At 38.0% G+C, this 23,132-nt stretch overlaps 1 protein-coding gene across 1 annotated transcript in view; it reads left to right on the top strand.

Moving 5' to 3' along the window:
* RBMS3 (RNA binding motif single stranded interacting protein 3) overlaps positions 1–23,132 on the top strand; it is a 632,551-nt gene that overhangs the window by 588,780 nt on the left and 20,639 nt on the right. Inside the window, exon 12 of the mRNA XM_057315983.1 lies at positions 18,695–18,805. Within this exon, the coding sequence (XP_057171966.1) occupies positions 18,695–18,805 (111 nt within the window). The remainder of the gene's footprint in view (positions 1–18,694; positions 18,806–23,132) is intronic.

Genomic DNA, 23,132 nt, shown 5'->3' on the forward strand with positions numbered 1-23,132 from the left:
CTTTGGAGTTACAGTTTTCTATCTCTGCAATAATGCCCTGCTCATTCAGGGCACATAGACGTCCTCCTTTGCTCTGTCTTCTTATGAGGCTCTCTGTAACGTTACATATGCTCTCACAAAAGATAAACCTGAATATTACAGAGTAATGTTCTTATGGATGAGGGCAGTGGGGCTCAGAGAGGTTAATTGACTTTTCTAGTATCACACAAGTTGGTGGCAGAGTTGGGACAGGTATGTTTTAATCCAGTTAACACCAATTCCATTTCATTATATCTGGCTTGATTCTTCATTAAATTTTTATATTTCAGGTTACATAATTTAACCCAGAGTAAATCAAGTTGACAGATTAATACAAAAAATAGGATTGTGTCCTTGTGTACATAGAATACAAATATTAGTAAGTTATCTATAGCCATTAATGCCGATTAGATTATTGTAAGAAGTAAGATATTTTTAATCTTTTAGCAACCCCATCATTATATTTTAAGCGGAAAGGAGTTTGTATGATTTAGTTAAAAGCTTTGATTTTGACAGGCCCATTCATCCAAATAGTATCATAATTTAATTCTTTTTGGCTCAAAATTATATAATGCTGGCTGATATGTCTGAGGTAAATATACCTTCTTTTTAATCTGCATAATCATGAGAAATGGCCCATAATAATATTATAAGTATTGTAGAGATATTTCAGGTTATTAATTTAATGACTCTTTTTGCATTTCAAAACAGGTAGCTTAGATAATGCACGTAATGACTAAGTATGAGAATATTCCACGAAAGCAAAATACAAAAAAAAATGTGTCATTGTATTTTTTTTAAGCCTGTGGTAACTAGAACATTGTCTGAAACTATATGCTACAATCCTTTATAAATTTTCCACACATAAGATAGTTTATTATTGAGGCATGCAAGTAATTTGAGTATTGTATAATAATTTTGATTTAATTTTGTTTTGAAGACCAGACTTTTACTTTATTCAAAACTCCATATATTAATTCAAAAAGATCAAGGAGTTCTGTATTAAACACAAATTGAATAGGTTCTTCTAATGTTTTGTCATTTACTTATATTAGATAGTATCTAATTAGTAAAGATAATAATAGTCTTTACAAAATAAGACCAAAAAAAGATTATCCCTTATTTCCTCTTTCATATAGGCTCATGTTTTAAAAAATAAGAAAAAAATAATTATTAATAAAGATGGACTATTTCCTGTTTTTAAAGGTTTTTTTTTTAAGACTTTATTTTTATTTATTTGAGAGAGAGAAAGAGACAGAGAGCACAAGCAGGGGCAGGGGCAGAGGGAGAAGCAGGCTCCCTGCTGAGCAGGGAGCCCATGTGGAACTTGATCCCAGGACCCTGGGATCATGACTTGAGTGCAAGGTGGATGTTTAACCGACTGAGCCACCCAGGCACCCCTTAAAGTGTTTTTAAATTAAGTTGTCAAACCACCTAGGAGGTTTTGCTTAAAATCCTACATGAATGTAATAGCATTGAGAATAATTTGCCAAACACAGATATTTTAATATTTTACAAACAAATTCAGTGGGTTTCATTGACCTTCTGACTCACTAAAGGTGAAAGACAAAGATGGTACTAGTCCACTCTTAGTGGGAGATACGATCAGTATCGGATTTGCATGGGGGATTGCGGCCTCCCTTCCAAGAAATCAGGGGTAGGTCAAACAAAGGATCATAGGAAGACAGAACTTGTCAGAGAAGAAAAAGGAGGAATGAAGCTTTCAGGTGGGGAAAATGCGACTGTCAGAACTGCAGGATCTCTGATTTCGTTCCTGCAAACTACCGTAGCTACTTCCTGCAGAGGGGAATGGAACACCTGCTTAATGCAGCTTGTGGAATTAATTGCCACAGGTGCTCATCCCAGTGAATAAGTTTTCAACTGTCCCTTTACATCGTTATTGTAGTTCCCTGTCTCTTAGTAGTTATAATCAAAATAAGCAGATTTTTGATGCAATTTTATTTTAATATATTGGATGCCTCCAGGAAGCAGGCGTGGGGAATTGCTTTCAGAATAGACTCAGGTGCCAGGAACTCTAGGTAGCCGTGGGCTACATCTCTCTGAAATAGGGCCCCTGGCTGCATAATGCTCGAGTCATTGCTTGAGACAGCTGCACCTGCCTCTTTAAGCTCTGTACATCATCAACTCTTCTGCTGCCACATTCACAAATTTTGTTTCCACATTTTCCACTCAGTGGTCTCCCTGCTTCCCCCCACTCCCAGATTCTAAGGATAAAATCGTGGACAAATTTGGTTGATTTGTTATGATTGTAGAGTGTTAGCCCCAGAATTCCTCAGAAAGCCTGGTTGTGGTTGTTCCATTATTGACCTCTCTAATTTTTCTTTCCTTTTTTTTTTTTTTTTTTTTTTTTTGACATACCTATATGAAAAATACCCACCACCTCGGAAGGTCTGATTCATGAGTTAGGTCATGCATGGGAATAATAAGAAGCAAGATCCCCATTGACTTGTCAAAAATAAACCACCACATGGGTTAAACTCAAACCAAATCAATAGATAAAGGAGACAAAGAAATGTTTTTTGGACTGTCATTCACCTTTGCTGATAAGTTTTGGCATTTGAAATGGACTTGTTTATTTCTTACTCCTCTGTCTGAGGAAATTCATTTATACATTGGCTTTTGAAAATTTTGTGGTGACTAAGTTGACAAATATGATTACTGTTCTTCACAATTTAGGGATTAAAAGAATGCCAGATTCATCACTGTGTTTTATTGTTGTTTTCAAAAAACATGGTAAATCAAAAACAGTTCTCTATCCTTTCTGGAATTCTTTTTTGAAATTCTTGCCCACTAAATATCCACTATAGTCGGAATAGGTAGCCACTGAAAATGTGTGGTTTAGCTGTTTGGTATCCTATTGCCATGCAAATATTAAAAGCTATCAATGGAATGGTTGTTTCAGGGGTGCAGGTAAAATTCTTTGGAGGATGATACCAAATACCACCAGTCAGTTAACAGGTGGGTTGACAACTGGCATTAATGAAAGTGCTAGGGATAGCAGAAGCTCTCTCCATCACTGAACTGGGATTGGCAACAGAAATGAACACATCTATGGGGCGCCTGGGTGCCTCAGCCATTAAGCGTCTGCCTTCGGCTCAGGTCATGATCTCAGGGTCCTGGGATCGAGCCCCACATCAGGCTCCCTGCTTGGCGGGAAGCCTGCTTCTCCCTCTCCCACTCCTCTTGCTTGTGTTCCCTCTCTCGCAGTCTCACTCTGTCAAATTAATAAATAAAATCTTAAAAAAAAAAAAAAAAGAAATGAAATGAACACATCTGTAACTACCGCCAGCCCTTCTTCAGACATGAGCCCTCCGTCCCTTGAGACTTCAGGACTTTGGGCCTATATAGGGATTTCTGATCCTGATAACTAAGGTAACAACTGAATCATTTTTAGACACAATCTAATGTGTGTCTAATCTTCAATTCGCTCTCATGTTTCAGAACTATTTCCTTCTTAAACTCTGTTCTTCAACCTACTGCTTGATCTCAGGCCTTGCTCTGGGGGCCCCGGGCCTTCCTGCTACAGCGAAACATCCAGGCTTGTTCAATCTAGATAATTCCTTCATTTATTACAAGTCATGGACCCCACCTAAGACCCCAGGAGTTGAGTGTTAGCAGTCTGCCAGGCAAAATTTTACACTAAATGAAAACAGAAATTGACATGTTATCACCAATGATGTTTACTGCTGTGGGAAATTTTAACGTATTTGATCACTTTGTCCACATTATGTTTTTGAAACCAAATTTTTAAAAAATATATCTCATTAAAGTTATTCAATTATTGAACTCTAAGTTCTTTCAGGGTAAAGCATAATAGGTGCTTAGTAAGTATTAGTGAATGAGTGAATGAATGAATGAATGAATGAATGAATATTCCTTATCCTAAACTCAAAATATACCAAATATCTCTTAGGAAGTTATGAAGACTCTCCCATTGCAGACACTTTGACATATATACTGTAATTTAAGTGGCCTCCTCAATATTAGAAAGTGATGTAATTCTTAGTATTAAAAGTTTTACTTTTTCAGTTTCAAGCAAACCAAGATAGTCTTCTTAATTTCTGTTCCTAAAATATATTCTATTATCAGGGTGTAATTTCACCACAGAGCAGTTCAAGTTAATTGTCTCTGCATTTGAGAAATGTGTTAGAGTCCCTTCACAGTGTTTCAAAGAGCTGGATGAGTTGGCGGTGTAAACATTTCCTCGTGGGAACTTTATACAATCAAAAGAAACAAAATGATTGACAAACGCGTACCCCAGCTAATTGAAGTGGTTCTGAGTTAACCAGATGTTTTCAGCTGAATCATGCCGGCAGATGCTATTGCTTCATGATTCCTTAATCTGGGGATTACCCCGATGGGCCAGCTTGGTGACATTTGAGTGTCTCAAATAAGCTTGCCTCTCTTTTGTTACATACTTCGTAAAGAGCTCTTGTCTGAAGCAATTTGCCCTGGAAATGTTTGCAAGGAAGTTATCAGGGTTGTTTGTTTTTCCTGCTCTTGGATGTGGTCTTCGGTGAGGTCAGGAGAATGGAATGAGTGTTGCCGCAGATGACACTGGAGCTATTTCCACAGCTGGCTGCAGAGAGTGGGCAGTCCCTTACAGATGAGCTAACATGTGGAGGTAGATGATATAAAACATCTGTCACCACGGGAAGGAGCAAAAACAATGTCCCTTTGAAGATTGCCTTTTAATGATGAGGTGGGGGTTCTGTCTCCACAATGGGAATGAAGGACGGACGTAGTTGTTGGCAGGCAGATGGCTTCAGGCTTGCTCTTGCGTGAAATAAAGCAAAAAGTATATGTTGAAAACCTCTGACGCTAGTCAAATCGGCTGATTTTGCTGAACATTCATTTCCCCGCCTATTGCACATATAATCAATGAGAAAAGGAAGGGAGGGCTAGGAGAAAAGCGCGGGAGGAAAACTAAGAGATTCTGAATATTTTTCTCTTGAATAACTTGAATACAATCGTATAATGTCAGCTGGTCTCTGAAAGTTCAGAAAAAGCGTTTTGCGCCAAGTTTACTTTAATGTGTTTGCAGCCCCACATTCTTTCTTACAGAAGTTTTGAAAGCAAATATAACAATGGTATATCATTAAGGCCATAGGATGACAAACACTTCAAAATTTGAATACCACTTAGTAGACATAAAGTCGTATTTGTTTCCCTTCCAGGAGCAGAAGTAAAATCATCTTAGTGAACTATTTTCAATAGAATGATATTTCAATAGAACTATTTTCAATAGAATGATATTAGCTTCTCACCTCATCTACCTGTAAAAATAAATGTAAAACAATGAAATTAGCATATATGTTTATCTCCTAAAATTGCTATAGAAAGAGAAATCTTGGGCACCTGGGTGGCTCAGTCAGCTCAGGTCATGATCCCAGGGTCTTGGGATCAAGCCCGGCATCAGACTCCTTGCTCAGTGGGGAGCCTGCTTCTCCCTCTGCCTGCTGCTTCCCCTACTTGTTCTTGCTCTCTCTCTGTCTCTCTGACAAATAAATAAATAAAATCTTTAAAAAAAAGAAATCTAGACAATAGATTAATCTGATAAATAAATGCAGACTATTGGCAGACAATAAATTTCTAGGTCTCCTGTTCTATGAGCAAAGGGGGTGCTGCTACCTCTGTTAACTCCCCAACCACACTGCTCTTCTCTGGTGAAGAAATGGCCAACATTCGTATGAACCGTGGAATCATGCTACTCCTGCCACCACCTGGCCAGCAAAATGGGTGCCACATGCCCTCTGCCCCCTTCTTATTCCAGACTGTCTTACAAATCGAAGTCCTGTAAAGGTGCTTCTAATGAGCCGAAGTCATAAATCTATATGTAACAGCAAGGGAGTCTGAGAAATGTAGGTGGGTTTTTTTCCCCCAATTCTGGTTTGAAAATGCAGGATTCACTTTGTGGGGAGCTGAGAACATGTGGAGAGAGTGTTAAAAAATAAATGTCTTTAGCGTGCCGTGAGGGAGGGAGGTACACACAGGAAGTCATTGGATTAATCTTAATGAGACATGGTTGAAGTATTCGACCCAGCCAGTAAGCGCTTGAAAAGAAGAAGCAGAAAACTTGAAGACGTTTATGATCTAGCAGTGATACGACTTGACTACTGGTTGGTTATGCATGATGAGGGAAGAAAAGGCAAGGAAGACCTAGAGTTTTCTGGATTATTTCAAGAATCAAATAGAGGAGAAAGAACATTTCTTCTAGAAAAAAGAGAAAATATTCAGAATGGGACATGGTTGTGGTGAGATGTCTGAGATTCTAGATTTAGTGAGCTGTTGGAAATTGGGTTCAGGGACTTAGGAAAAGGGGCAAGACAACAAAGAGCATTTAAAAGCTTTAATTTTTAAGTAATTTGAAAAACTTTGATTTTAAACTAACCTGCATTTTTTGTCAATTCTATTGGGGCCTGGCAAGTAACAATATTTTGGAATTTGACTTCTAACACTTGATTAACACCTTATATTTATGGCATGTATATAGAGTTAACTAAAATATATAGATGTTGATTATACTTCACAAGGCATATAGCATCTCTTTTAACACTTGACTGTAGTAACCACTCGAAACTCATTGGTGAAGCAGAAGATATCATTTAGAAAGAATGGAAGTTTCAATTTGAGGGTTGCCATGAAAATATGTCATAGGAAACGAAAAGAAATTTTTTTTGTACGAGAGATTTTATGGGTAAAAGGAGAAGCCCTATGGAGACTATTGAGGAACTGAAGTAAATATTACCGGCTGTTTGTGGTTAGAACAAGGAGGCATATTAATGTTGCTAAGATTATTTGAAGCTACTTGACCCTCAAACAGGAACTGAAAAAAGGATTCAATGAAATGATTAAGAAACAAACCAAGAGTCTCTTCAGAAGCAATGCAATAGAAAATTCACTCTAATGGGCATGAGAGAAATTAAAAAAAAAAAAAAATAGAGCAAAGCTTCTCAAACTTGCCCATGACTATGACTCACCTGGGGCTCTTACTGAAATGCAGACTCTGATTCAGTGGGGCTGGGGCCAGACCTGAGAGTGTGCATGAGACTCCCAGATGATACTATCTGGTCCCAGACTACACTTTGGGGAAAAAGGTACTAGAAAGTTTAAGACCAGTATTTTGCAGGTGCTTTTAATTAGCAGAAGTCATCCAGCAGAAAAATCCAAAATTACTAATATGGTATTACTATTTAGGAGAAGTGGTAATAAAATTTAAGTGGAATAAAAGATGTAACTACGTTTCTGGCACAGATTCTAGAAGAAATAGGACACCGAAGAATACAAACAAAGGTGTCTTTCATCTCATCTACTGGACAACTTTATGTATATTCGCTAACATCTTGCAAGCCTTAGACTGTATCTCGGTCGGATGCTAATATGTGACTTTTTACCTTAGGATATGGCCATTCCAGTAGGACATATTTTATCTCAGCACTGTATTATGAAACATAGGACGTATTCTGAGTTGGAGACACATCAGTGACGATAGTAGTAATAGCAAGTGTACTTTAAAGGGAGTCAATTAGTTTCTTAACAGGGTTGTGACTTTATACCCATATCCTTAGGTCTGGTTGTGTTGCCAGCTCTAACCAGGCAAATTCCTAAAAATGTCTTAAAGGAGAAAACAAATGGCCCAGAAACGTTCTCGGAGGGACCACAAAATAAAGTACATTTTGTAGCAAATTGCAGGACAAGGAATAGCTATTCTCCTAGTAACAGCCAGAATCAAGGTGCCTTGCAACATTTTTAGGCAATTTGCACTATAAACAATGGCCATAAGTAGGATACCAGGCAGCTTTTCTTCTTGATCACTCTTATGGCTTGAGAAAGGATTTCCCGGGTGCACTCACCAATAGGATCCTACAAGGCCTTGAAAATGATTTGCAATCAACCTTTTTCTTTTTTTATTATTGTTTTTTGGCCCATTTGTCAGTAAGGAGAAGATTTTAATGAGAAGCTTTATGACAGCTCACAGTCCTGAGTGCTAGTTAAAGCAAGATAAACATTTTACCAGACTAAAGATCCTGCCCATAAATATTCAGACATCCACTGGGAACCCTATTTGCTTTATCGTTTGGAAGAACACTGGCCTGGTATACTGCTTCTGACGTGCATTTTAAACTCTCTGTATGTTGAAAATGTACTTGGAGGTATACAAAGTGATTGGTGTGCAAGTGAATAAAGCATTTTTTCTCTTATCACATGACAAGGTCTGACAAGGTACTTGGGCAGATATATGGCTATTAAAACTGTCCGTGGCACAGGAAAGCCCTAATGAAAAAGCTTGCACTGCATTTGTGGCAATGTGCCTTGGCTGTGATAGATGAAAAAAAACTTTGCAGCATCGAATCAGGTACATAAAATTCTTTCATAGGATGGAAATCATGGGTGAACTCCAACATTAAAGTTCCCTAGGTAGGGGCGCCTGGGTGGCTCAGTCCTTAAGTGTCTGCCTTTGGCTCAGGGCTTGATCCCAGCATCCTGGGATCGAGCCCCACATCAGACTCCCTGCTCGGTGGGAAGCCTGCTTCTCCCTCTCCCACTCCCCCTGCTTGTGTTCCCTCTCTCTCGCTGGCTGTCTTTCTCTCTCTGTCAAATAAATAAATAAAATATTTTAAAAAAGAATAAAAATAAAATTAAAAAAAAATAAAGTTCCCTAGGTAGTGTGTGGCTCTTAGAACCTGGAAATTCTCAAGAACGTCTAGCTGGCCGTGATCAGGGGCACTTTTAAAGGAAAGCAGAGCAATTGAATGGATAGATTTTGAAGACCATCCAGTTGTCCAAGCAAGAAAGTGCTTCCGTTATTTCAACTAAATCCTCTAGTCCAGTTTGAGCATGGGGTAACTGTTACTGTGATCCCTTTAAAGTCATGGGAGCCCTGGCTGATACGCAAGTGCCATTCACTGTTTTAGTCGTTTGGCACCATTACAACCTGTTTTATGATATACACTGTGCTAGGCTTTGGCATCACTAGAAAACAAATAAAGCATCGTGAATAGCACAGCAAAAAGAATCCAGGGGAGAAAGAAAGTATGATCATGATCCAGGCATGTGCCAGACGTTGAGAGAAGGGAGGAACGAATGGCCAACAAGCTGGGTCGGACACAGGAGATGTTCCCTAGAATGCAGCACTTGATAAAACTCTTAGAGTGTAACTGCCATCCTGCTGTCAGTGCCCAGAACTCCTGGCAAAGACACCAAGGGTCAACAAGCAAGATGGGTCAGAGAAGGGTGAGTGGTTCAGTGTGGTGGGAGGAGAGGCTTCATGTTTGACAGGAAATGGAAATTGGAAACCCTGTGATCTTTACAGAGTGTGTGTACTATGGCAAAAAGGTCGTCTGGGACGTAACTGTACGAGCCTTCATTTGGGCTGAGATAATGTGGAAACAGAGTGGCAGGCACATTCTCATGGGTGACCCCACTGTTCATTCAGTCTCAATGGTTTCTGTATAGGACAACAAGGAATGGAAAAGATTTTGGCTTATCACTGAATTGTCCTGTTTACCCTTTCACTCCTCTTACCCATTAAATTACAGTAACCTTTGGCTTAACAGTACCAATGTCCTAAACATGTGACATTTCTACTATGAAATAATATTTTTTGAGATGCACTCAGGTATGAAAATGTGATGTAAGCTGTACTTTGGTAGAAAAGGTGGTTTAACATGATTTCCCCTGTAGCACCTGTGGAACAAAACATAAGGAAAATGGCTTCTCATCTTTAAAGGGATATGCGTGTGTTTTTGGTTATCATTGTTAAGATAGGAAAATGGTTAAGAGCTGTTCTCCATATCTCTGATACAATTTCCTATTATGTAATATATTTGGTGAGTAGACATTGGGGGGTTTCTTGTATTAAAAAGTAGTCGAGATGGTGAAATACATCATGATGAACTCATTCATTGGTAAATATGATAGCTTCATCGTCTTTAATCTTTTTTTCCCCCAAATCTCTTTTTTTTAAAAAGATTTATTTATTTATTTTGAGAAAGAGGGAGAGGGTATGGGGGGAGGGGCAGACTGTGTGCTGAGCACAGAGCCCTACGTGGGGCTCAATTTCACAACCCTGAGATCACAACTTGAGCTGAAACCAAGAGTCAGCCACTTAACCCACTCTGTCACCCAGGTGCGCCTTCTCAAATCTCTTTAAACTGACTGTGGAATGGATGTACCACAGGAGCCCTGACTAGTGAAGACAAGAGACTTGGGCTGTGCCATTATTTTTTCACACAGATAGTGTGATTCTGTCATATCATCTATTGCACGTCACAGATTTGTGTGGCATACATGTTTGTTGTGCGGTAGATGCCCCTTCGCTGAGAGCCCCACGTTGATCATGTGACTGGAATGGAAGGTTGATGAATGCCAGTTCACACTTTGTTGCTGAAACCATAAGCAACGCAACTAAGAAACCCTGGGATCCTTCGAAGCACATTTAAAGTTTCCATTGGCTCAGCAACTATGATCTCTTTAAGTAGACATCAAAAAGAAAAAGAATATGATAACCCATCTGCATTATGAAATTCCTTTTATAAATTTAACCAGGTGCAAATCTTCAATAATTAAGGAACTAGTTGTTCTACTTTGTATTCAGCCAACAAAACCACCTGACACGGGGGCCCAAAGTCTTCAAATTTTCAACTTTCTCTCAATAATGTAGCATATTTGAAAGCCATCTTGCTCTATTAGAATTCTAAAGAAGCTTGTTGAAAACATCAAAAGTCACTGCTGAACAAATTTCTTTAGTTTTAAGCACAAAACTCTAAAGGATTCAATAAAGGATTGTTGAGAATTTTAATTATCTATATACCTGCTTTGGTAAGAAATACTTCAATGTGACATATTTATATTCTCATTCAGAATGACACTATTGTATAAATAGGTGCTTAACCAATAATTGAAACCATTATTCACAGTTGAATAGGCATGGTATATAATTAGGATTCTTTTAAAGGGGACTCAATTGTTAAAACTAATTTGGTTTTTGGTGTCTTTTAATACTACATATTAAAAAAAAAACCACTTCCAATTAAGGGTAACTGAATCAAAAAGCAACACAAAATTAAGAATATTTAAGAGTAGAAAAAAACCTCTATTTTACAGCTAACAGACATTCTCTCATTAGGAAAAACTATGCACACACCTCTCTTAAATTGACCATAAAGCAATGCAAAATGCCCTACTTCCAAACACCATACCTCAAGCCCACAGCTACACATTTCTAGGTAGCAGTCCAAATATTATGCCAATTGAACTGAATCTGTCTAACGTAGGAAAGAGAAATTCTGCTCTTGTTAACCATATTTCCAAAGTAAATAGTAACATAAATTTGAACTCAAAAATAATCATATAACCATTGAAAGTCACATAAAAGTCTTGCCTCCTTTCATTGATAATTTATAAGATTTGGGCAATCCATTTAGATGTCTGATGTTTAAGAACTAGGTTTATGGGGCACCTGGGTGGCTCAGTCCTTAAGCGTCTGTGTTGGGCTCAGGGCATGATCCCAGGGTCCTGGGATTGAGCCCCATATCGGGCTCCCTGCTCTGCTGGGAGCCTGCTTCTTCCTCTCCCACTCCCCGTGCTTGTGTTCTCTCTCTCACTGGCTGTCTCTCTCTCTGTCAAATAAATAAATAAAATCTTAAAAAAAAAAAAGAACTAGAATTATATCATGAATAAAGTCTCAGCATAAAATCTAAAATTTGCTGTTAGCTGTAGAAAGCAGAGAGTGGATGAATACTCCGCCATTTTCTAATTATTGCAGTTTCAATAAGTATATATATACATACATACATACATACATACATACCAGCGTTTCTGAACATCAACACTAACGATGTTTTTGGCTGGATAATTCTTTGTTGTGGGGAACTGTCCTGTGTGTTTTAAGATGTTCTGTAAGGTCAATGGCCTCTCTACCCCTATCAGTAGCACCCCTTCCCCAAGGTAACAATCAAAAATGTCTCTGGACATTGCCAAATGTCCCTTCCAGACAATACAAAGCTGCCCTTGGTTGAGAATCACTGGCATATTCATATACACAAATATTTTTATTTTAATAATTACCATAAATATGCTTGGGTGGCATTAGTAGAAATTTCTGTATCAAGTGAATTTCAGATCTCATCTTTAAGGCTATGGTGGTTGATGACATTAACACATGCACATATCTGTGAGGTAAGCCATGGTTTTAAAACTGAGCCGCCCCAACTGCGCCCCAATGTTTATAGCAGCAATGTCCACAGTAGCGAAACTATGGAAAGAGCCCAGATGTCTACCGACAGAGGAATAGATAAAGATGTGATATATACACACAATGAAAACTACTCAGCTATCAAAAAAATGAAATCTTGCCATTTGCCACAATGTGGATGGAACTAGAGGGTATTATGCTAAGCAAAATAAGTCAGTCAGAGAAAGACAATTATCATATGATTTCACTCATATGTAGAGTTTAAGAAATAAAACAGAGGAGCATAGGGGAAGGGAGGGAAAAATAAAACAAAACAAAATCAGAGAAGGAAACAAACCATAAGAGACTCTTAATCATGGGAAAAAAACTGAGGGTTGCTGGAGGAGAGGGGAGTAGGGGGATGGAATAACTGGGTGATGGACATTGAAGAGGGCACATGTTGTCATGAGCACTGAGTATTATATAAGACTGATGAATCATTGAACTCTACCTCTGAAACTAAAAATACACTATATGTTAATTAATTGAATTTAATTTTTTTTTTAAATATCACTTCCACAAGAAAAAAATAAATAAAACTGAGCCATCCCCTGTGAGAACAAGTTTTCTCAAAATCTTTGGAGTGCTCCATTTTAACTAGAAATCTCGCGGTAGTGTTTCTAAGTACCTTTTGATTTAGAGTTTTGCTCTTTTATCATTCTTCTAACCAATATTTATGAAGCATGTATTATATGCCACATACTGTAGAGAGCACTAAGATAGTGGTGAACCAGCAGACATAATGTAGGCCCTTTAGTATGAATAATCTAAATTAAAAAAAATTAGTAAATGTTAGCCATTTTTAATTCAACTGAATAATTAGTGGTGCTGATATATAAAATTAATTCACAAAAACTATTTTAAGTACCTCCTGTATGCAATTCCTATTTATAGGGATTGTGAAACATGACCCTTGCTCTCATGGATGGAAAATCTTGAAAAAGAATAATTACAAAACGGAAGGGATTCAGTGCTAAAATGGTGTCCCCGGGGCAGTGTGGCTTCTGGCTTAACTGTGGTTATTCATCATCCTTCCCTCCCTCCAATGTTTGTCAGAGGTCACCCGCCAATGCTTTCACCGCTGAAGTCTTATCTACCAGTTTCGCCACAGCTTTTTGGGTTTCAAACATAATTGATTAAAAAGCCAGACTGCCCCCTCTAAGTTGGTTGACAATTTATCAAGATAGTTGAGGATTAATGAGTGTCTGGAAGGGTGGAGGCCTGTCCCGCCCCCTTTGGTTCTCTCCCCATGGCAGCCTTTCTTACACCAGGCCTGAAAGAAAGAAAGAAAGAAAGAGAAAGAAAGAAAAAGAAAGAAAGAAAGAAAGAAAGAAAGAAAGAAAGAAAGAAAGAAAGAAAGAAGAAAGAAAGAAAGAGAAAGAAAGAAAGAAAGAAAGAAAGAAAGAAAGAAAGAAAGGAGGGAGGGAGGGAGGGAGGGAGGGAGGAAGGAAGGAAGGAAGGAAGGAAGGAAGGAAGGAAGGAAGGAAGGAAGGAAGGGAAAAGAAAGAAAGGAAGAACAATAAAAACATGCCAACATCAAGAAATGAAAAAAATTAAACATCAGAAAAAAATTAAAGAACAGAAATGTTGCACACTAATGTTGCCGGACGTTGAATTTGGATAGTGTTTCCCCAAGTTAAACGATACACTTTTATGCCATTTCTATTACTAAATCATTGTTGCTATGGGAAAAATCGCTGACACTAACTAGCTTCCTTGGGGGCTCCCATCATTCTCCGCACCCTATTTTACATGTGCTAAAAATAGTCTGTTGTGCACAAACTCAACTAGATGTTTGTTCTAGAAATATTAAAAACTGACAGAGAAGCAGGAAACATACAGATGAGAACAAAGATGAATGATCTGAAAGCATGGTTTTTTTAACTCATGGTGAACGATTACTTTGAAAAAAATCCCGTAGTTTTACATAGGTCACTGTAGGAAAAGAGTGTAGTACGGGCCACAAACATTTTGACCTGAAGCATCTAGATATGAGAAAAGGAAAAAAAGAGAGTAATATTTCTTTTTTTTTTTTCATTTACATTATCCAGATTCTTTTCTTACCTTTTACATTCTTATCTGACATTTAAGGCTTACTAAGGTCCCAACTAGGAGAGATTCTCAAATATGTTACAACACAAGCCACACTGGTCAAATGGAAGCATGGCAGGTCATCAGACTTAGGCTTGAATTATTCAGACAATCGCCCCATTTCAGCCGATCAAAAATGCAGGCTTGACCTTTTTGCATTTTTAAACAAGATTTAATGTGATTATTGCTCTAATCATGCCGTGTGACCAACCTGGTTTAAAACAAATAATTGAGTCACAGTATAAGTAAAATAAAATCAAGTGTTTGTACCTAAGACATTGTATCTGTGACATTGGTCTATACAACAGCAGTTTATAGGCAAGAGCACTCTTCTCGTGCTTCGGGGGACACCAGAACCAACTGGAGAGCTTGCGGAAACACAGATTTCAAGACTCCAAGCTCAGGGATTCCAATTCCAGTTCTTGGTCCCCCATGGCTGCTGGTGCACAGATTGTACCTGAGGGGACACTGGTCTAGAATACTCACAGGCACAGGAATATTCGCACAGGCAATCCTTCTCCTTGTAGTCCGTGTCCTGGCCTGAATATAGGTTTTCAGCCCACCGTGTGTGCTCTTGATAGGAGAGAACTTCTGCACGCTTTCCTTGATTTGCCAACGATCTCCTATCTCAGTTGGGAAATTAAAATACTGACGAACTCTCCAAGACTTAAAATTTCTTTAAAATACTGGCAGGAGGTTAACAACACAGATGCTTTTTTGGCCTCGGTTCAGACATGTTTACTCTACATCAATGATCTTTGGAAACTTTGTCCAAATTACTGTTGAAATTGTTTATTTCAGAACTAGGGCGACCAGATCCGCCCCACATCTCTTGAGTATGAACAGCTTTGTTTTTGCAGAGGCAGTGGCTAAAATAGACCAGACATTCCCATCAGCTGTTTGGTCATTGTGCTTTTTAGTGGAATAACAGCACGTTACAGTATTTTTCTCTGCAGCTTAAACATTGAACAAATCCAGACATCCGGAGATGCTAAAATGAAAAATCTGTTTCCTCTTGCTTTGCCATTTGCCAAGTGAACTCTGTCAGACAGCACATCCTATACATTTGGAGTAAATGAAATTACCCTTAATGTGTTGGCAACATCTGTCACAAAACACTCTTCAATCTATGGCTTAAATGCATATTGGATAGGAATGGATGTGACAGTATATTTAATTAGGTACAGTTATGGTTGGGGGCACTAGTTTTGCCTTAAGAACCACAGGATTTTCTTTTCCTTTTTTGTTCTTTTTTCTTTCTTTTCTCTCTTCCTTTTTTTTTTTTAATGTCCTACACAACACAGAAGAGATTCTGTAATCTTTGATGAGCAAAGTGGCTGACAAATACCAGTCTTTGTTGTAGATAACCTGCACTTCAAACTCTCTAAGTTGTCTGTCCCCGATCAAGTATCATCAAGAAGATGTGCCTCTCCAGGGGGTTTCTGTCTACAGCTTCCAATTTACTCACTGATTGTAAATTTCTTTCATCCCTTGAAACTATTAAGGAATTTATGTTCATAATAATTTGCGGGAATTCTTTCTTCATTGAACATGAAGAGGCAGAGACAGTGGCTCTGTCCTCCCCCAAGAATCCTTATTTTATTGTTCATTTATTTGCAGTCAGTGGCCTGGTGAACAGAAAGGAATGTTTCCCTTCATTGTTTTCCACTTTCAGCCTACTGCTGCTATTTACAATTCCAAATTATGACAACCCCCTTCCTACTCTCCCCTTGGATTGTCAGTTTCTGGTTTAGCCACAGAAGCAGCACTCCCTCTGTGTCATCTGTAATCAAATGAGTCCCCAAACACTTTCTGAGAAAGGATTCTGTAAAGAGACCAAACAATCCTTCCTAAATTAATTCCAAAAGCAGGCATTCAATCCTTCTATTCTTATCATGCGTGGATTTTGATTCATCTGTCATATGCTCACATATCTCATTTGCATATTGCCTCTCAAACAAAGACTAAAGTCTACCTCTTGCACCACTGGAGAATGAGGTCACCCCTAGGGCACTGAGAAGGTTTTTTTTTTTCCTACCTAACATAATTTGGTCTTTATCTCTGATTTATGATGAGCAATCCTTTACGTAGCCAAAGCAGGTTGATAACAATAGGGGGTTTCCGGGATTGTGACGGTTTAGCTGTTGGAATTTCTAGGGGCAGTATTCTAAGAAGATAGTCTAAGTTTCAAGTTCAAGAACAATATTGAAGTCTTGCACCTGCTAAGGATTAGAATATTGTGAAAGTGCCGTTTCTTGGCTGAAAAAAGAAATGCTTCAGGACTTCCATCTTAATTCTGAGGTTTTTCTATAGTTTATCCCAAAGTGCTTTAAGAAAGACCCAGTTCTTTTTAAAGTGTTTACTGTTGGTCTGGCACAACAAATACCAGAAATAATGGACAGAAGCTGTGTTTTGTTTTGTTTTGTTTTTAAGGAACAAGTTAAGGTGGTTTTGTTTAAAGAAATTCAGGCACCAGGAAGACAAAGTGATGTGTCTCTGAATTATAATTAAGTAAAAGTTTATCTTATCATGTCTGATTCAAGAAGTATACTGATGAATGACAGTTCATGGATGCATCAAGAAATTAAAACAACACAAATGCACAGCTATATATATTTATCAGCTACGGACCTTTAAAATAACATATGTATGTGTGTGTGTGTATATATATATATATTCTGATTGATTCTAACTCAGAAGCATAAATATCCTTGCAAACAACGTTGGCTCTGAAAATGAAGCATTTCCAAATATTTGGCTCAATTTCTATTCTCCCTCCACATTAATGGGGAGGAACCCACAAGGAAGGATGAATGAAAGTTTGATGTTTTTTTTAACAGATACAGTCAGGAAACTCGATTTGGGTCATACCAGGAGGCATTGATCATCCTGAGCAAAACATTCTAAGAAATATTTGCCTCTGGGTAGTTTGGGTCCTGAGATCCTCCCATCTACATGAATCTGTCCTAGTTTAATTTCTTCAAAACGTTCACTTATATGAGAAAAAAAGTCACACCGTGAGAAAAAAATGTTTACAGAAAAAAATAGCATTCAGGTGCGTCATCACTTTACTACCAGTGGGGACTTAAATGAGTTGTGACATCATGAGTTTCTATGTGTATGATTATCTTTACAACAAAGCATTGGAATTTCGATAATCTCAAAGATTCTATCCAACCCTAGCTTCTCAAAGAAAAAAAAAATTGTTCCATTCTCTTAGCTAGGCAATTAAGGCAAAATAAGTAGGAGAGGGGGAAAGGAAATGCTTGCCCTTTACTTCACTAGCTATGTGAAACTTTATATATGAACAGAAGGTTTTTTTTTAAAGTCTATTACTTTTTGCATTCCCAGCAGTTATAATAAATCAAAGAGCATATTCTAGAAGTAGGCCTTTTGTTTTTTTAAAGATTTTATTTATTTATGTGACAGAGAGACAGCCAGTGAGAGAGGGAACATGAGCAGGGGGAGTGGGAGAGGAAGAAGCAGGCTCCCAGCAGAGCAGGGAGCCCGATGCGGGGCTCGATCCCGGAACGCCAGGATCACGCCCTGAGCCCTGAGCCGAAGGCAGAAGCTTAATGACTGCGCTACCCAGGTGCCCCCTAGAAGTAGGCCTTTCTTAACACCTGATGAAAAATTTGACTTTTTTTTTCCCTTTGGTAATATCTTAGCAGTGTTACATTTGACCAGCATTTAACAGAGTTCAGTATTCTGTCTTGTTTCAAAAGCACAGATAGGAAGAAAGTCAGTCAAAAGATTAGGAGGAAAAAACACGGAAAATAGTAAGCCAGATTTTTATATCATTTATATTAGATTTTGATCTGTCCTTCAAAGAGATCCAGTCAAGACACTCATCTGGACCAGCATTATTCCTCTGGTGGTAGATTGTATTGAGATGATCAATAATTATCCATATGAATCATGGATAAAAGCATAAGCCAAAAAAGACTTACTCAAAATTAAGAAAAACTAGATAATTTCCATAGTATTAGTATTTTTCAGTCAGAGAAGTTTGTATTTAGAACAGTGGAAGAGGATGTATATGCTTTCTTGGAATACATTCTATATTGAATATTGAAATTATAAATGATGAGCATTTTAGACACATCATAGATAAATCCCATCAGAGGAAAAGGGAGTCACTAATGCTATCTATTTAGATAAGCACAAAATGGCATGGGTTGATGTAAAAAATCATACATGGCTGAACTGAGCCTTTTCATTAAAAAATAAACACATTTGATGTTACGATAGTTCACTGTGTTTATTGTTTTTAAAAAGTTTCCTTCCTTGTGGAACCTGTTTTCAGATGGACATTGTGTGTGCTTGTAGGGTGCTGTGATTACGCCGACAATGGACCATCCTATGTCAATGCAGCCAGCAAACATGATGGGCCCCCTGACACAACAGATGAATCATCTTTCATTGGGCACAACAGGAACGGTGAGTTGAAGAGTTGGTTTTGTTTTGTTTTCTTGGACTTCTTCGATAAGATGCAACGCTCTCTGTTTTTACTGGCATTATCAGCAAAACTGGCCCTGTGACGTTGACTAACACACCTTTCAGGTTCCAGTGTGCATTGTGCATACATATTCAAAATTGGGGTACATTTACTCATATTAACAAGGCTGAAGCTTCCACTGTGTTGCATTTAAATTTGAGTTACTTCTTGTTCAAATGACGCAATGTACCAGGTATAATATCTGTTTATGGAAAGGCGTCTTTATGTATGCACCTGCAAATCTAGAACTTGTAACATAATATGTCTGAGCCTGGTTTTCTTTTCCCACATGCTTACCCACTTCAGCTAATATATCATTCCCAGGTCATTCACAAGTCAGGGGCCAACCTTCACGATGACTAATACATAGAGCTTATATTTAGTTTCAGTATTTAAATCAATAAAAAGTAATTGAGAACCTGACATAATCCAGTTCTTTTCATCTTTGTTTTGAATATGTAGACAGATGATGTTGAAAAAAGGAAAGGAATCTAGTATACTTGATGTTTTTTGAAAGGTTGGGATATTTTTGACGAGCCATTATTTTTCCTTAGGGAACAAAAGTATATAAACATGCTTATTACAACATTGATTTATAAAAACCATTTGACATCATTAACATGATTTTGTTTTATTTTTAAAAATCTACTCAAAGACAAGTCCCCAAATGGTTGAGGGCAAATGTCTGATAAAACCTGGAATACTACAGTTTCGTTCATTGTCAGTATAGAAAACAATGAAAAACATAAAAGCCAATCTTTCGTGTGACATGATGGTAATAGGTTTTATTTTTTACAAATGTTAGTGCAGATAATTTTGTCATTTTTAAAGATGTAGAGTTTTTTTAAAAAAAAATCAGTTTTCTGAGTGAGGCAGCTTAATTATTATAGAAAGAGCACTGGACTAGGAATTGGGAGTACTAAATTCAAATCTTGATTGAGCACTGTTGTTTCACTCTGTCTTTGGGAAAATAATCTCTTCCAGTCTCAGTTTGCCTCTCTATCTGGTTGAGTATTGAGCGTGATACTATATGGGGGCCCTTTGACTATCCGCCTCCATGAATTTAAGCCTATATGTCTCATAGTCGCCACTTCTAGAACTCTTCACAGTTATGCTGGCGTCATCTCCAAATATCTATGTACACTGTGTACACTAGCTCTGTATCGGAAATTTTACATTAAAGCAATGGCTTGCTTGCCACATAAATGTATTGACTCATAGACTTTTTGGAATATAAGAAGTCTCTGACATGCCCACTAAGGCCACAAAAATCTGCTTGAAATAGGAAGAAAGTCCATATGCCTAATGGAAAGAGTCACATTGTTTCAATAAAGAGATGTAGTTTTACTAACACAAACCAAGTACCTACCTAAAGACCTCAGTTGCTGAACTTATAAAAAGCAGTTGATGGTACCTTACCTGTCTAAAGGCAGGGGCTGAATCAAATTTCTTAGGTCTCCGACCTAGACTTTCAAGTCATATGTAAGACTACATTTAACTCTACACTGTGACACAGCTAATTTTCATCAGGGAGAGTTTTTAGGAATGTGTATGGAAAGGTGTCTTTATGTATGCACCTGCAATTCTAGAACTTGTAACATAATACATCTGAGCCTGGTTTTCTTTTCCCAGATGCTCACCCATTTCAGCTAATATGTCATTCCCAGGTCATTCACAAGTCAGGGGCCAACCTTGACTATGACTAATAAACCCTGGAAATATATCATCAAATCTTGTCTATATTTTTTCATGTCACAAACATAGTCATGTAATTTCCATAAACATTTAGTCACTTCGCTCATTTACTAACAAAGCGATTCCCAAGTTCATTGGGAGAAACTGAAGTTTCTCGTGTCCGCGCTCTTGGTTTCCCTTCATATCAGCCTTTCTCTCCTTAAAAGAGGATAAATTCTGAACAAGTGAAGTAATGCAATCTTACTGTATTGAACGACAATCTAGAATCCGAGGAATGAGTGAGTTATAATACAAAATATAGAAAGAAACACTTTATAAATCCTCCTTAGTTGAATCAAAAGCAAAACCAGCTGACTTGCTGAAATTCAAATTTGCCAACTAGAAAAAAATACAAGAGCCAAGTTAATGAAGAATATGACTGAATCCTTTAGAGAATTGAAAAATAAGCTAAAATATATAGAACAGATTCAGAATTACAATAGTTGCTGATTCAATAACATATATTATGATTAGTATTTGAGCATTTTCAACAAGAACACATTTATATGAGATCATAATTTTTACCCAGCTAGTAATAGCCAAATTACTCAATAATGATATGTACTCCCTGCCTTTCTTAGAGAGTTTTAAGCAGGTGGCTTATTTTTAACACCAAATTTCTTCTAATTTTTTTTCATTCTTTTCCTGCTTCACATTTATACTAAAGAATGCTTAGGTACACCATAAGCTTTGTGTAAGGTGATGTTTTGCCAAAGGTTAAAATTCCATAAGGTTCTGGAAAGCCAGAGAGAGAACACTATTACTTTGTTGATGTTTAGCGGTGTCCAGAATATGGCTATACTTTTTTCTCAAACTGTCACTCTTACACTTTGATATGCCATCACAGGTTCCTTTTATTTACATTTTTGATTGGCATGTGTAGTGGCTACTTTGCAATTGAAATGGATTCTTTTAATCAAATTTCTCCACCTTACTGCATCTTTTCCATTGCTTTATCTATTGCCGGGAAGGTGGCTTGGTATCATGGAAAGAACAGTGGGCATTAGCATTAAACTTGAGTTCAAAGCCAGGCTCTGCCCCTTATTAGCTATGTGTGTTAGGTTACTTAACCTCTCTGAACTTTGATCTCCTCTTTTACCAAGGGGGAAAATAATATGTATATGTATATTTGTATACATATGTATATATGTATATCCCAGTGGTGTTGTGTTAAATGGAATGATATATGTAACATACCTAAAACAGTGTGTGACACCTGCTAGATGCTTATCAAATGAGCTGCCTTTATCCCTCTACCTCAAGTGGTTTCATAGTGTGGCCATTCAGTCCAGGTCTCCAAAAGGATGTAGAACATTGTCAAGGCCATAGTACAAGTCTCCAGCCCGCTCTGTTTCATTTGGAATAACTTATCTCTTTCAAGTTTCTACTTCCTTAGCTTCTAACTCTTTCAGGATTTTAAACCCAAAAGTCCAGAAAAGCCAGCTAAGTCACAGTAATGAATAAAACTAGGGTCAAGCAAGACACCCTGGAAATATATCATCAAATTCGGTCTGTATTTATTCATGTCACATAGTCATGTAATATAAATACACATGAAACTGGAGATTATATTTTAAAAGAGAGATATTTTCATGCAATAATAGTAACAGCTCTGCCTGAGTGTTGGATGAATCCATCATAGGGAGAGGGGGCGTCTTGGCAGCCTTGTCTAAGGAGGGCAGCTGCTGCTCGACTCCAGACAGCTATTGCTACGTGGGCATACTGACCTAAGGTGGCTTCACCTTCCAGTTTTTTTAAGCTAAGGTAAATATTTGCATTTTAACGGGCAATCTCCCTGTATTTGAATATCAGACCCAGTTTGTCCTAAGCGCTCTCAGTTTGTGACTCCTGCCCAAGGTTTTCCTGGTTCTCCTCTGATGTCTCTGGCCCTTGCTTCTTCTTTGCTTCCCGCAGGTGCTGAGCCAGGGTTTCATTTTAACTTCTCATTCATACATGATTTCCTGAAGCAAGCTCATCCGCTTTCATGGTTTTGAACTCTGCCTTCTATGCTGAAGACCCCCAAATCTGAATCCTCAATGCTAACCTCATCTTAGACTTTTAAAATCACTTAACCAACAACTTGCTCAATAGCTCCATGTAAATCTCCTTCTGACATCTCAAAGTCAGTACAATCCAAACTAACCTCATGAGTTTCCCCGAACTTCCTTTCCACTGACCCTCTTCCTCTTATGTGTTTCTGCTCCTTATTTCTTCTCCAGCTAATCCCATGACCATTTGCCCTGGCAGTCAAATGTTACACTTAGGACTCAATCTCGACTCTTTCCTTTTCCCTCACCACCAGATACAGCTATTCAAGATCCACCAGTTCTGTCCCATAGACATTTGTCAAATGCATCCCTTCCTCCACATTTCTGGAATCTCTGCCCCGGGCCTCATTTGATTAATCGTGATAGTCTCCTAACTGCCCTTAGCTTGCTCCAATCCATTTTCTGCCATGTTGCCACAGCCAGTCAATCTAAAATTATCTGACCATGTTTCTCTCCTCCCTGTAACTTCTCAGAGACTTTCAGATAT

This window comes from Ursus arctos, unplaced genomic scaffold (genome assembly GCF_023065955.2).
Source record: "Ursus arctos isolate Adak ecotype North America unplaced genomic scaffold, UrsArc2.0 scaffold_20, whole genome shotgun sequence".
Taxonomy (NCBI): Eukaryota; Metazoa; Chordata; class Mammalia; order Carnivora; family Ursidae; genus Ursus; species Ursus arctos.